At 38.0% G+C, this 16,369-nt stretch overlaps 1 protein-coding gene across 6 annotated transcripts in view; it reads left to right on the plus strand.

The window, feature by feature from the left end:
• The window catches only part of cuedc1b (CUE domain containing 1b), a 29,951-nt gene extending 15,889 nt beyond the window's left edge, over positions 1-14,062 (plus strand). For 3 of the 6 annotated variants that reach the window (XM_082502141.1, XM_082502140.1, XM_082502142.1), the window contains 6 exons: positions 1,466-1,531; positions 1,723-1,821; positions 2,634-2,727; positions 6,110-6,168; positions 7,182-7,251; positions 10,455-14,062. In XM_082502141.1, the coding sequence (XP_082358267.1) occupies positions 1,466-1,531; positions 1,723-1,821; positions 2,634-2,727; positions 6,110-6,168; positions 7,182-7,251; position 10,455 (389 nt within the window). In that variant the 3' untranslated portion in view covers positions 10,456-14,062. The remainder of the gene's footprint in view (positions 1-1,465; positions 1,532-1,722; positions 1,822-2,633; positions 2,728-6,109; positions 6,169-7,181; positions 7,252-10,454) is intronic. The other 3 variants (XM_082502143.1, XM_082502144.1, XM_082502145.1) reach the window with 2 other exon arrangements.
• Positions 14,063-16,369: the final 2,307 nt, after the last annotated feature.

Below are 16,369 nucleotides of genomic sequence, written 5' to 3' on the forward strand. Positions count from 1 at the left end.
TTTTTTTCTCATCTATTCTTAAGTTTCTTTAGATTATATTATGTGTTGTGTTTCCTGCATAGCCTATTTCACTTTGCCAGACAGGTTCTTGGTAAGTTAGGCCTAGCGAAATTGAACTCAACTTTCCAAAAAGGTGGTTAATGACAGTTAATTTATCATTTAAATTACTTTTTCACATAGGGCAAGGTAGTTCTTTTTCCCTTAATGAATAAAAACATAATTTAAGTTCACATTTTGTATTCAATCCAGTTACCTTTGTCTAATACTAAATAGTGACGTGGGCGAGTAGTTGACTTGCTGACTAATCATGGCTAGTCGGTACCAGACTAGTTGTCTAATCTAATTGTTAAAATTTTAATTGATGCCCAATGCCTGTAAATTATTGTCATAAATGTTATGCAACCATCTGCCACCAGATAGCACATTGTTTTTGAGAAATGTAATAAATCTATGAATCTAGGCCTTATCTTTTTGTATTAGAGCATGGAGGAAATTAGCTTTCTCTGAAAGGTGGATGGCTTATCCCTTAGCAACAGAGTAGGGAGCTCAGAGTAGAGCAGCTACTCCTCCACATTGGAAGGAGATTGCTGTAGACTCCTGGATAAGGTGTCCCGACTGTGAATGTCCTACCAGGAGGAGACCCCGGTGTAGACCCGCAACACACTAGGAAGATTACATGTATTGGCTGGCGTGCAAACTAATCTATGTATATTTATTCGTATATTACCATTCTTTTTCTATTATATAACATTAGAAAATTACTGACTGCGAAAGCACACATTGTGTTTTATTTTTTTATTTTTATTTTATTTTTATTTTTATTTTTTTAAGTTAACATGTTCTTTTTTTTTTTTTTTTTTCCTTTTCCACATTGTGTTTTGCTGAGGACCACTGAATGTAAACATAATTGTTTAAAGAAAACTGCACAGTGCAGAAAACTGTTTTTTTTTCTTGTTTTATTTTGCTTTGTTATTGCCAAGGTCTGCTTTTATGCTTAAGTATTATGCTTGGTTTGTTTTTATTACTTTGGTTAAAGTAATAAAATTTAAAGGTTTGCTCTCATACAACAAAAGCTAAAGCTTGCTAAGTCTAGAGAATGCTGGAACCAAAATCTGAAAAAGGAGAACTCTCAAACACATCTGCATATGCTTGGCAGTCACCCCAAAACAAGAAATCTGTGTTCATTAAACAAAACCTATTTTGGGGTGGCTAGTATTCATGAAAAGTCAACTTCTTAGTGATAGTTCACTATAAGTAGTGGGATATATCTCTGTACGTTTATTGTGAAAGATTTGCACAAGAAGTTGCTGCATTTACTCTACAATGTGCCAGAGCTCTAACAGTTTGCCTTTCCCAGCAGAAACTGAGATTAAGAATTTAAATTTGGGTCATATTACTTTTATGCTAGAGCTCGTCACATCTGGGCAACACACATTAGTGGTCATAACATCTGCTCTCTTTTTAGATCGCTTGAAGTATGAGTCAAAGAAATCAAAGTCCAATCATTCAACTAGCTTGGAGAATTCCACAGGTAGATATCACTCATCAAGATTTGTCTGCTAAGCTACTTTGAGCTCTGTCTAAATTGTACAGAGTACTGGTTTATGTGTTTGTGCATTCACTGTGTTAGCTGCATCAAAAATTTGCACTCAATATATCACACTGTGCATTTTTACGTTTGATATATTTGATCTTCAGATGCATAAGTGTACTGTGTGGTAGTGCTTCTGTGTATGTGTGCAGGAGACCAGTACTCTGGAGCTTCCATGGAGGCCATCTCAGATGATGCGTTCAGAGACAAACTCAAACACATGGGCAAATGTAAGTCTGCTGATTTACAGTAGTATTATTGTTTCACAATACCTACCTAGCAGGATGGCTGCTGTGTTTGCTTTGGATTACTCCTCACCCCCCACCCGACCCCGTGGCTTGTTGTGCTGTGGACATTTATGTACTTCAAATCAAATCAAATCAAATCACTTTTATTGTCACATCACATGTGCAGGTACATTGGTACAGCACATGTGAGTGAAATTCTTGTGTGCGAGCTTCACAAGCAACAGAGTTGTGCAAAATACAATAATGTAAACAAGCAAAATACAAGAATGGCTACATCTGAAACTAATAAATATATGTACAATATATAATAGTATATGCATTTCTGGATGTGTATACTAAATATTTTTCTACATGTGTGTGTGTGTGTGTGTACACATATTTTACAAATTAAATAGAGTAAACAATGAATAGAATATATAAAATAAATAAAATAAAATATACAGAGTGAGACATGTGCAAAACAGTGGCATTACTTTTATGTGCAGAGGAGTTTTTTTGTTTCCTGTTCTCATGCTGTCCTCCCAAGAGCTCAGCATGAGTAGAGGTCTCTTTTTTTCCTCTTGTACTTTCCCATTGTAGTGTATATTTCAGTGTTTTTCTGTAACGCTACCGATCTACGACCTGTATCCCCATGTGATGTCCGTGTTGTGTGTGTAAGGTTGGGGGGGGGGGGGGTCCTATTTCACTGCAGGGCAACCTGCACGTGGCAAATAAAGCCTTGATTGATTGATTAGTATTTATAGTCATTTTGTAGTTTGATTAATGGAGCAGGAAGTTGTTTTTTTCACCTTCAGCAACAAGAAAGAAGCTGTTTGAAATTGCCAGAACATTTTCAGAAAAGACAAAGAGAAGAAAGTCAAAAAGGAGGACACTCCTGAAGCATCATTCGTATCCTTTATGTAAATGTGGTTAGGCTGAGATTCTTGTATTTTTAAAAAGGTTCCATTTCATGTTGTGAGGCAGTACAGTAGCTAAAACAACACATTAAATCAAAACCACTTTCAAAACTGTTATGATAATGGTTAGACTTCTAGTACACTACACACAGAAGAATTTTTTTTACTGTTGATAGTACTTGTTTCTTTTTACTGCTGTTAAGTGCTAATCGGTGACTCAACTCCTGGGTCCTCCGGTCTGCATGTAGAAATACCTTGGGAAAGATACTAAACACTAAGTTGCTCCTTTAGTTGTTTGTGTGTATGAGACAAAGCACTTAAAGGCATAGAATGAAAGTCCTTTGTAATGAGACATAAAAAGCAACACAAGTCTTTTGAGTGCTCAGAAAAGCACTATACAAGTAGCATTCCACGATGGACTACATTATGAAGAAAGAGTAAGAAGAAAAATTTAACTGAGTAGTATGTAAATAAGTAATTAGTTAAAATTGCAGAACGTTCTTGTCTTGTTTTAGTGTTTTAGTAATTAATTTGATAAGTGTTTGATTTCATAAGTCACTAACATTAAACTTTGTGTGTTGGTAGTGTTGTTTGATCATACAACAATATTTGGATACTTGCTAACCCCCTTGACTGTCTTTTAGTACACCTGAAGGCTAAAACACCATCAACCTGACACTCTAACACTACGTTCAGTTTAAACCAGTGTTTAAACTGAACATGGTGAATTGATATACATCTGAACTTGTGATCACAGGTGACATGAAAGGTCTAAAATTTGGCATTTTAAGCATGGTGAAACATGGTGGACAATTTTAGGCACAATTGTGTTCAGTTGATGCAATAGAGTTGTAGGAGGCTGAGGCTGTGAGGGGAGGGCTCCAGCAAGACACTGATGACACTTCCTTTGGGGTTCGCTCACACTTTCTTTTATTCCACACTTCCTCTGGTATACCATTGCGGCCATGCTTCCCAGTTGCCAGCCAGCTCACAGCTAGTTTCCAACTGCAGAAACCAGCTTGGCTCAGCTGTCTTCCTTCATCTTCTCTGAACCCAGCAAGCAACTGTTGGAGAAATGGGGAATGGCTGATTAGACAAAAACTGACATCTGTGTGCAAAACAAAGGGATATCTGCGTGCACTCTGGTGAAATGGCCCCATGAGGGTGGGTTTGATCTAACAGACTGGTCCATCTTTGAACAGCAGGACCTGGTGACTAGGGATGGGTATCGTTTAGGTTTTATCCGATACCGGTGCCAAATCGGTACTTTTGAAACGGTGACGGTGCTTAAACGGTGCTCAAACCGGTGCTTAAAGAATGGAGAACACAAACTTTGTCCAAAAACCTCTCATGTTCAGCTGTTTTTTTTGTTTTTTTTGTAAAAAGATAACAATGTTAGCCTTTTCTGCAGCTATGGGGCATATATGGTATCACTCTTGGCTGGAAGCAGTGCTTAAACAATGGAAAAAACACAAACTTTGTCCAAAAACCTCTCATGTTTAGCTGTTTCCCACTTTTTCTTTGGTCATTTTAGCCTTTTTGTCCAGGGTGAAGGGAGTATCTGCCATCAAACAAGAAGACAGCCGCATGTAGCTATGATGATGTTTGCTAGTTCACCTTACATGCATTAATGTAATAACGTGGTTAGCCTACTCAACGTAAATTACACACGAACAACATTAAGCTACTCACACAGAGAAGAACGGCTGCTGCTGCATCATCATCCTCATCATTTCTGCTACACTGGCAGGGCTAGGGGCCAGGACTCTCCTCTTCGGGTTTTTGGGGGATGTTGCTCCGGGTCCGATAACTGGCAACCCACCCAACGTGCACAGTGTGAGGTCTCGCAGCAAGCTATCAAATACGGCGCATTTCTCGGCTTTTAAAAAAAACGCTATGCGTCGCCAGCTGTTTAATCGGATTCTTGGTGTTACCTCCTTTGACAGTATCACAGTATCAGCTTAAAGCACTTGTTGCTGCTGAGTTTGCATATTTTGCTGTGAAGTACAGCCAGACTTTTGACCGCTTCGCCTTGGACATTTTTAATCTGTAGCTCTGCTCTAACTGAACGTACGTACCTGGCCCCGCCTACTATCCTGGGAAACGTAAAATGATTGGCTAGAAGTGTATCACAGCTCAGGAAAAAAAAGCACCGAAATAAAGCACCGAAATGTGCGCTGCTTTTCGGTCTGGTTACTACCGTTTATGTCAGAACGCACCGGACACCGGTACCCATCCCTACTGGTGACCTTCACTTAGTCTGTCCTTTTCTACATTAAAGAAAGTGTAGAGAATGTGACAGTGACCTAAACTGTTTGCATTTTCCCTAATCGAAAATCTTGGATGACAAATGAAGTACAGGCTCTGGTCAGAATTCGTAACTCAGGCTGAGGGACAGCACTACCAGAGCCAACCTGAGGAGGGGCATCGAACTGGCCAAGGAGGGCCTATAGGAGAGTGTGGAGGCCGTCTTACTGATAACATCTCCTACCAGGTGTGGAGAGGAATCCAAGCCCTCACCAAATACAAAGGCCAGAGCCCCCCAACAGGAGCCTCAAAATTGCAGAGTAGCTCAGGCAGGCATCCTCACCAGATTGTTCAACCTTTCCCTGATTCATGCCACTGTTCCCACCTGTCTGAAGGCCTCCACCATCATTTCCATCCACAAAAAGCCTGGTATAGACAATCTCAACAATAAAACTTAGAGCAGCACAGGTTAGATGACCACAGGCTGTATACAAAATAATCTGCTGGAGCACACAACAGAAATCACTGTGAATGATTTCTAAGTTACTCCTTGCTGCACCACTACAATTGATCTTAGGTTTCTCACACCTGCTGAATCCCACTTTAACCCATGAGTATACTCACTTAATAGGACAGGCATTTGTTAAATTTTGTTTGTTTTTTCTAAGCTTTTTTTCCCATAATGTTTGTATTCCAGTAAGATCATTTTATTGGTATATTAACATGACATAAGGTTCTGTTAGCTGTCCTCAGTAATAGCTGGTAGATATGTCCTTCAATAAGCTACTTTTTAAATTGCATTTTTACTGTATTTTGGATATTTCAGAGGCTGTACTTTTTATCAGTACTTTTACAAAACCATCTACTGAAGTGACAGATGTGCAGTTTTGCCACCTCTGGTGGACCAGTGTTATTCATAAGGAGCTAAGCACCATCATTGTTGTCATATTCGGAGAAAAGCAGTTCCATAGTCTGTGCCATTGTTACCGAGGTTTTTGGTTCTCATATTATTGCTAGCCATGCACAAGCTTCCATAATTGCATTAATTTCTCCATGTTTGTGAGTCCATGAACTCTGAGAGATTGATCTGGCTGAGTTTTGTGGCTCTTAACTAAACTCCTTTCCAGATTGGGCACAGCCAACTCTACAGCCAATCTTCTTGATGATGTAGAAGGACACCACTGTGGTAAGAAATCATGTGAACCATACAATGCTAATGGGTTTCATGCTATAATGTAGAGGAGTGTTTCCTGACTGATCTAGCTTAAAGGTCAGACCTCAGAGAGAGAGTAATGGTTAAAGCATAAAGCACCCTAACAGTGATTCTGTGTTTTCAATCCTTGCATTAAAACACAAAGATAAGTAACTGAGCCACATTTTAGTTTTAAAGAATTAGTCCTAACCAACTTTGTGGTGGGCATAGTTCCAGTTCGGAAATTCAGAAGAGGACTGGTACACAACTTAAGCAATGTAATATTTTGGCATATTTGGGTTTGGCGGCAACTGGGTCTTAGCCAGTTTAAAAAAAGGTTTTAAAAACCTAAATAACTTTCTGACAGGAAACTGAACTTCTGACCACATTAGACATAATTTGTCTTCTTTTCCAAACCCAGCTGTGGGTGGATACTTGCATAAAGGTCACAAAGGAACCAAACTACTCCTTTAATGTGAAAAAGCAAATCTGACACAGGACCTGATGCAACATGTCCTTCGGTACGACCATAATGTGTGGTTCAAATGAAAAACATGTACAGGAGGTAGTCAAGAGAAGGACACAGGAGTATCTTCAGCTGTCTGTAAAACACAGTACAGGCTTTGTCATTGTATTGATTGATTGATTAATGCAGTAAAAGTACTGTCATATTTGGATCCACCATGAAATACCACCTGAAAAGGATAGGATTGGCAGCAGCTTGATTTTTCAGCATGAAATGAAAAATGAGTAGCCAATTTTGTTTTGCCTTTGTTTGGGAACACTGTTGTCCGTCTTACCCTAACCCTACCTAAAATTTGGACTGGTAACTCAGGAGGTAGAGCAGGTCTTCTACTAATCACAGGTTATATATCCTTGGGTAATATACTAGCCTTGAGTTGCTCTTCAGTGCATCCATCGAAGTATAAATGTGTGAGAATGTTAGAGCACTTTTTAAGTTTTTTAGGTGCACATGTAACTGTTCATTTACTTTTGTGTGTGTCCAGAGGAAGATGGCCAGCCTAGAAGAGCAAACACTCAGGAAGAAACTGAAAAACGCAGTGAGACAATATCATGGTAAGATAATCTTTTGTTATTTTTACAGTTCTTAAATGAGTCTATGTACAGTGACCACTTTATATATCCTGCATCATGATTAGGGCTGGGCATCGATTTCAATTTCTTTAACTGATTTGATCCAGATTTGATTCAATTTTGACTCCGACAGTCATAAATATTCTAAAAGAATATGGATATGTACAGATAAATGATCAGAATTATATCTATGTATAAAAAACCAAAGCTGATAATGTGAGACTGTAGTAACTGAGGATAAAACACAGAAAAATATAAAGGAGATTTTGCTGGCCTCGCTTATTATGGCAGATAAATATTCTGCAATAGATCAAAATCTGAAGAAAACCATGAATCAACATATGAACAGTAACTGCTGCTGCTGAAGTGCTGAAGTTTTATTGGAGACATAGCTAAGCATGTTGCAATTTGGCATAACTTGTAAAAGTTTACATGTCTTCGGTATTGAACAGCAGAAAAAAACAAACAAAAGCAAAACAGTGGCTGACGGCACTGAACACAACAGTAGACTGGTGCGTAATAAGCAAGCGAATAATACAGAAACAGAGAAATTTTTTTTTTTATAGCAAACTGTTCTTGAAACACACTGAGAGAGAGCTGTGCACAAAGCGCGATCTTATCATGATGGAAGCAGAGCAGCAAAAGTAAGAGGGAACTAATGACGATGTTTATCAAACATGACGCGTAGTTTTGATCTTCTTTTGCTGCTGGTTCAGTGAATTTTGGTTGGAGAGTGAGGAAACCTGCAGCTTCATGTGAGATGTCAGCTTTCAGCACCCGACGGCAATTCTGCATACATGGCGCCGAGTGTGTTTAGATCTTTGTGCCGAAACCTTTTACTTGCTTTCACGTGCTGTTTTAGCTCTTTGGTGGTTGTGCAAGTAGTTTTGTGAGCTTTAACTTGAGATTTCTAGCATTTCTGGCAAAATGCATTTATATTTAAAATTCGATTCAGGATTTAATGAATCGATATCGCATTATTCAAACTAAAAAAAAATTGAATCGGGTAAATCTTTTTTTTTTTGGTTTTGTTTTTTTTAACCCACACCTAATCATGATGGAGAAGATGTTCTGTGACCACATTTCCAGTTGCATGGGGACAAATAAGTGTCATCTGCAGTGGTATCTGCATGCAACTGTCCTGAAAGGTGGGACCTGTGTCCAAAATGACACATGCGCAACTGCGTCTTCTCACCCATAATGGGAAACACCAGCACCTCCACAGGAGCATTCAGTCTTTACAAGGACTGCCAAGAATAGAGGTGGATAAAAAAAGATGCTTCTTCGAGAGGAATACTGTTACGGACTCTCAAGATCAAGGGTGATGTAGAGGAGTGGGAGAGAACTGCGGGATGGTGGTGCAGGACATATGTGGGGAGGTGTGCAATAGGAGTGACATATGGGTTAAAGGTAGGGGTGGTATGTGATGATATTATGATCGGTAGTGGGAGTAAGAAGCAGATGGAAGAGTTCCTGGTAAAATGGAGGTATACACTGGAGAGACTGAATTAAATTAAATTAAATACTTCAGATCAACCATGTAAAGTGTCATATGATGGGCTCAAATTGTGGTCATAAATATTTTGTACTTGTAAATCAGGATTTGTATGTGTAAAAAGAATTTGTGTGTGCGTAAAAAAAGATTTGTGTGTGGACTTAGTCAAAAAAATACGTGTGAAACTCTGCAAGTTACAAGTACGAATTTTGACCCTACTTTTCTTCCTTTCATCTGATTGGCCAATTTTATGTCAATCACAAATTTAACTATCCAATCAGAGAACAGGTGGTTGCTTTATGGAGCTTCAGGTCCTTGAAGGGAATAAATGCCCTTTTACATGCCAGCCCAGCGTTTTCCTTCATCACCATGAAAAAAACCAATCTGTGGTGGTCTCAGTTTGGTGATTTTTGTGTCTCAGGTTTACGTGCTTAATACAGGGACCTCCAGAGCCTTTTCAACAGCGCTGTGGACTGCGGGGGTGGGGGGGCAGTGTTTTGGAAATGACAGTCTTCACTAGTGGGGATAGTTACAAAGCTTTCTTCGTGAGCATACATGTTTTTATTGAACATTTGAAGAACTAGCAAAAAAACCAGAAACTCTTGTAGAGGACATAAAGTCTGAGATAGAAACGACAAGGAGCAGGTGCATCTAGTACAGGTAGAGCTGCTGCAAAAACCCACAGAGCTCAGCAGCCAGCACAACAAATTCTGGATCCTTGGCTTTTAGTTAGCAGTTAGCATTAGCAGCACATCCTGCGTCCGATGTGAAAGGACCTTTATGCTGCGCACTGTGACTCACAGCAATGGTCCCGGGTCAGCCCTGACTTTGTGTTAAACTAATCCTAAAGTAATAATGGTGTTTCTAACCACTGATATACCACAACTTTATCATTTCAACAGCTGCTGAAAGTTACAGGACCTAGCTTCTATCGGCTATTTATATAGAGAGCCTCCAGCTTCAAACTGTATTACCCTTCAAGGACCTGCGCCCCTCTGACAGACAAACCCATCTGTTCTCTGATTGGATAGTTAAATTTGTGATTGACATGACATTGACTAATCAGATGAAAGGAAGAAAAATAGGGTCAAAATTCGTACTTGTAACTTGAAACTTGAGTGCGAGAGTTTCACAGGCATTTTTTGGCCACACACAAATCTTTTTTACGCACACACAAATTCTTTTTACACATACAAATCCTGATTTACAAATACAAAACTGATTTACAAGTACAAAATATTTATGACCACAATTTGAGCCCATATTGGATATCATAGAGTCAAAAAGAGGGGTGAAGAGAAGAATGCAGGCAGTGTGGCGTGGGTAGGCATAAGCATCAGAGGTGACTTGTAACAAAAGGATAGCAGTGCAGAGATAGGGACCTGCTATGGTGTATGTTTCTGAAATGTTGACACGAACAAAAAGGAGGCTGGGCGGGAGGTGGCAGAGTTGAAAACATTTTAATATTTTCATTGGGAGTGATGAGAAATTAGAAAATGATTATATCAAAGAAACCACTCAGGTTTATTGGAGACAGAGCGATGATAGAAATATTGGATAAAAGATATTGAATGTGATCTTCTGTGATCACTTGGACTTTTCAAAAGCTTCTTTTAAAAAAAGAAGGAAAAAAAGGCACAGATTTTGTTTTGGTATAAAATCATAATCATCTAGACTCTTTGCTTTTCAGATCCTCCCGTGCTGCTCCATATCGGTTTCCAAGGTGACTACAGCATCACCCACGGGCAGTGGTTTTCTAGCTCGTGTTGTTCCTACTTGCTCCTGTCCAAATCATCTGAAGAGTTAAGACACCCCTGCCCACCCCTGAAAGAGGAATCAGACTGTTCCCAGCCACTGGGCAAAAACTTTGTAAATGCATAATCTCTGTGTTCTAACATTTTATTGATATATCATTTTGAACATAAAGGAACACACGTTATTCCTTACAGTATTTGTTGATGACTTCTTTTAATCCACTGTGGAGGAATACTAGCATAGTGAAGCTCTTTCCATACAAACCCTTCTCCAGTCCTGTACTACAGCATACTAGGCATTTCAAATCCAAAGTGTGAACATGCATCTTTATATACACTAAACCATGTAGGGCTTTTTTTTTTTTTTTACCTCATTTTCTCAAGCATTGTAATATTTAGCTTTTTATGTAACTGAATTTTTTTGGTGTACAAATATTGTGGTTGTCTGTGGCTGCCTAAATGTCAAAATGTCACCATGGACAAAATAACCATTAGGCTGTGTTTTTAAAGAATGGTGTTCTGGGAAATAAGGGTGTTGCAGGGTATGGAGCAGTTTACTATTTTATTATTTTTTTGTTTGTTTGTTTGGCAAGGTGAAATTTTTCAATTTGCGTTGTTGTCTATTTCAGTAGTACTGTAGGCACTGTGCTGTTCGAACATTAACCCAGGGTGACCAACTAGAAGCTGTCAAGCCAGGGAAAACATCAGCATCTTATTAGGCTTCATAAGGTTAACTGGTACACAAAGTCCTTCACATACATTATTGTCTAACCCAGTCTGAATGCAAATTTGGAGCTTTTAGGCTATGGCCATTTAAAGGTGAAACGACAGGAATGACTAAATTTGAATAAAATCTTCACAGTCACCCCTCCCCATTGAGTTTGGGCCTTGAGTTTGGCATTTGTCATTGTTGCCATCTTGTTTTATTTTATTTTTAATACATGATCGAAACCCAACAGTGGAGATGGGAAGTTATCAGCTAATACTACCTAGTTTAGTTGGCGAGGTACGTCCATTATTCACTTCGATGTCAATTGGGATAGCAATTATTGCTAGTGAAAATAACAAGATGTACTCAAAGGAAAAACTGAACACTGAACAAGACATTTTTGTAAAACTTGTGTATAGCAGCAAATGACTGACTGCCTGGAAGGTAGGACCAACAACCAATATGTTGAAATGTTGTTAAGTTGATGAAGGTTCTCATCTTGTTCACGGCTTCACCTTGGTAGCTTGAACCCGACGCACATTCCACCCTTATCGTGTGAAGCCTGTTACTGGTAGGTGACAGAAGAGTCAGGTCCTAATTAGGTGCCAGGTTTCCAAAAATCTTCATGCAGATCATTTTTTGTCTTTATTTCCTGAAGGAAAGCATATTTACAAGTGATGGTTCTATAAACAATAAGATGGTTGTGGGTTTGTGAAATCTGGTGGCTGAACAAAATGACAACAGAAAAAAATGTTTGTGGGATTTTCATCTTCATCTTTCTACTGTTTTTATTTGCACGTGTAGCTGTGAACCTATTGTGGATTGTTAATTGTAATGTTGGGAAGAACAAAAGAAATCAAACAATATGTAACTGCTTTAATTTAACAAATGGGTTTAACAAAAGTATTGCAAAAAGTTTGATGACCAGGTGATGCCTGTTCTCATATCATTGCATGATAAAGTAATCTGATAAAAGATTCAGCTATGATTCCAAGGGTTGAACTTATATTTGGCATCTTTTCCCCTGAATTCTCAATATGAGGTCCATTGATCTTGATGCACAGGAAGCAGACCATAATTTGGCTTAAAAACCAACTTAAATCTATCAGAGCAAGCAAGAACTTTGGTAGCGACCATATCAGAGATGTGGTACATTCCTAAAAAGCAGGAATGCACTGGCCATGCTCACTGGCCACAGAAGACAACTAAAGTGGATGCTTGTTGTGTACTCTTTCCTTGATTTAGAAAAACACAACATCTAGCCATCTGCCTATGATTGTCATTCTCTGCAATCAAGAGATTACTTCACGATTGTGAATAGAGGTTTACAAGAAGGTCCAAATACTGGTTACACTCAAGAACAGGGAGTTCAAAATTGAAAAAGCCAGAAAACCTCTTGGGGAGCCCGATCAGTTCTGGGGGGGAAAAAGAATCCTTTCCTTTGGAAGATGAAATCAAGATGAACTTGTACTAGAATGATGGGAAAAGGAAATTGAGAAGGTGACTGCAGTGAATGCTGATAAAAACAGTATAATGAATTCTGAAGTGTGTGGCTATGATGTCTTCTCAGATTCAAACAAATACTGCAAAATTGATTGAATAATACATTTAGCCAACTTGGTCACATATTCTCAACTTGACATAGCATGCTTTTTACCCCTAAACGGTAAAAGGTATTGTCATCACCCCGCCGGGCAGGAAGGTAGGTGGGCCTTGAAGTTTGTGAATTTAATATAGGTGCTTCAAGTTGATACCCTTGGTACATCTTCTAAAAATCTTGGACAAATTTTAATCTCAATGACGTCGACCTCAAGGTTAAAGGTCAAGATTTCTGACAGTATTGCAATGCAATAACGTGAGAAAGAAGTCACCTAGGGTTCTCAAATTGATGCCATAGATGCATCTAACAAAAATCTCAGCTGACTTTGAGAAACCATAAAACTTCCAAGGAAGTAATTGCAGCATTTAGTGATGTCTGTAGATTCTAGACTTGGGGTTGTCATGTGCTGCAAAGGTCATCTAATTTTTGAAAACACATTTAAAGTTATGTTAGCTTCTTTAATTATTTATGAGATTCTGTAAATTTGGGACTGTATATAAACTTTTCTGTGATAACTAGACAGTCAATGCGGTAATTCTCTTAATCCTTAAGTCCCATACCTATGGACCTACTTGTATGAGTGAACTAACAGTACAAAGCAAGTAAATTGCAGCTTGATAAATAAACCATTCTGGATTTGTCTGCTCTACTGGATTATTTGATGATGAGTAAACTTTACTTGTCAGTGATGTCAAATACGTAATTTCTCAAAGGACCATTGCAGTGTTAAATGCGTGTTCTGGCCAATTACTTTGCAAAGGTTAATTTTGAAGTTCGGTTTGTCAGTGTCTCATCAATATTGACCTCACTAGTTTTGTCTTTTTCAAGAAACTACCTGATGTGTCACAAGTAGCAGATAGATAAAGATTGGCTGGTAAACCTAGTGCAGCATTTGGCCTCTAAAATTGCAGATTTTGGTTTGTTTTGTTTGTTTTTTAAAAGAAATCAAAAACTCAAGAATTCATGGTGCCTTACAGGAAGTTTTCAGACCATATTGAACATAACTTAACATGGATGTAACAGAAGAATTTAAGTTATGGATGTCTGTCTACACATCACAGCATACAGAACCTGTGGTAATCCTTTCCATGGTCACTGATGTCAATGGGTCTATCTTTAGAACTGTGTTTGGACAAAAGAATTTTGTGTTCCTGGTGAAAGAAATGCTAGAAAAAATGTTGATATTATGTCAGTGTTGATTTTAATGTTTGTTTGTTTTTTGCACCAGGGCAAAACACAAAAACAAAAACAGCTTTAACAGAAAGAAACATGCCAACCACTGTGCTGGTCCTTTAAGAGATGAGGCTATGTTGTTGTGTAGTAAAGTCAGCAATTTAAAGTATCGATGTTAGGACATATGGTGTATTTTCAAGGGACAAATTCCAGATGAGAATCAGGTGAAGTGTTAGATGAGGTTTTCTGTAGTCCTTGTTTTGTTTCTCATATAGATTATGTTACTGTAAAATGCAGGTCAAACTGTCAAATTTGAATATTTGACAGTTTGATTCTGAAACTTGGTTTCCATGTCGGACCTAGAAGAATAAACAAAAGCTTTAATCAGTTTTGTAAAGAGGCAGGAAGCCTGAATGGGCTTTTTGTTTGACCTTTCACCCACTTCCTAAAAACATGTAGGAAATGCATTCAAAATCCTGTTGGCTGATTAAATGTAGCATAATGTGCACAACAGGAATAGTAACAGCAGCATAATGTCCTACAGGGTAGTTGAAGGCAATGCTTGTCTATCTGATTTATATAGGATGGTTGGTTGTTGTTTAAGGATACTTCGTGTTCTCCTCCTCAGGGAAGTCTAACACTAGATATCTTAACAAACAGAAGCACAAAAATCTCATATTTCACCGAAGCAACAATGGATTGCCCATTTGAAACAGAGACCAGAAATACTTTTCTTTTTCATTTGAACTTTATGAAACAGCCATTTAGCAATAGCAAATCAGGTTTTCTGATTTCAGACTTTTTTTCTGTAATGTTTGTACTGCTCAATACTTAGTCTTCCAAAACACTGAATCCAAAGGATATATGTTTTTGTTTATTTTTTGTTTTTAGAACCAAACAAACATAAACATCCCATAAAAAACCTTATATTTACTACGTACATTTTTTTTTAAATCAGGTAAAAGATTAAAAGTGGAAATACAATATAATTACAGCTGTAACTGAATTGTGTTATAATTAACTAATTTAAAGCAACATTTTTCACTTTAATGTTGGATGTTGAAAATGGTTCAAAATTTGCAGATCAAATCTAAATGTTATCAATTTGATTTATTTTAGTGTATATTAACAACATTAGCGTTCCATTAAAATAAGGCAGATACAAGGAAATTTTCTAACATGTATTTTTGTGGAATATACTAACTAGTAGACTAAGAGCTGAGAAATCCTTTTTACATAACTACATGTTCAGCTGCATCAGTCATATTAGATAGCCAGAAAAAAAACAACAAGTTTGATACTGGTGAGTTGTTTACAGTGCATATGGGCTTATGAACGCACCTGTAAGACTATACAGAGAGAGCAAGAAACATACAACATGTTGAACACTTTTAAGTAGGTAAAATTTACTGGGTCCCATGTTCTTTAAAATGCGAAACAGAAAACTGTCTATTGTTTGATTTCAAATTCTTTTGTTTTTGCACATACACCACACCCTCGTGCTTGTAAGAATGCATTTGGATCTTATATTAGCCAGTCTTGAACCTGCCAACTCGCTAGTACAAAGTCCATGTGAAGTGGATTGTGCCATTGTGTGAATACTGTAGGTAATATTCTAGTGCAATCATTGCTAGAGTATCTCCAGCAGGGTAAAAGCAGGTTATTTACAAATGCATATTAAATGTATACATGTATATGCCCATGTGTATATATGAGAAAGGACAACTGAACATCCCAAACTAATTCTGCTCTCTGAAATTTATGTGTGAATACAGCTACAACTAGTAACTTTACAATTTGGCTCAATTGCTTGGCGTCTGAAGAAGGTGGGAATTAGAGAATTCGTTTCTTCCTCATTTTGTGATGGTTATGTAATTTTTTTCTACCCTGATTTGTCTGTAAACTGTATTTGTGAATACATTAACACAACCAATAAAGATTTTTTTTCTATAAAGTAACATTTTGTGTTGCCAGTATACTTTAGGTCATCGCTATCCTGAAAGACGAACTAATACCCCATTTTCAAGTCTAACCAGTTTCTCAGAGGATTGTTTGTAGCATTCATCTTTCCGTCATTCTGGCCACTCACCACATCACTGATGGTCAGAACCAGCTTCAAAACATAATGTTGCCACCACAATGTGAAGGATTGCCATGGAGTTCAATGGAGTACCTGTAATTCAGCTCAAAAACATGAACATTTGATCTCATATCTTAAAATATTTTTTTCTCTTACTCTTTTAGTTTTAAAAACATTTGGATTAGCTTCAAACAGGCTGTAGCTGATGAGATGGCTCCTCTTGTGGCAGGTTTTTCTGTCCTTGCAGAAGTTTTGTTATGTTCTTGGTCACCGTCTTGATATGGCCCTT

This window comes from Aulonocara stuartgranti (assembly GCF_965226115.1).
Source record: "Aulonocara stuartgranti genome assembly, chromosome: 14".
Classification (NCBI taxonomy): Eukaryota; Metazoa; Chordata; class Actinopteri; order Cichliformes; family Cichlidae; genus Aulonocara; species Aulonocara stuartgranti.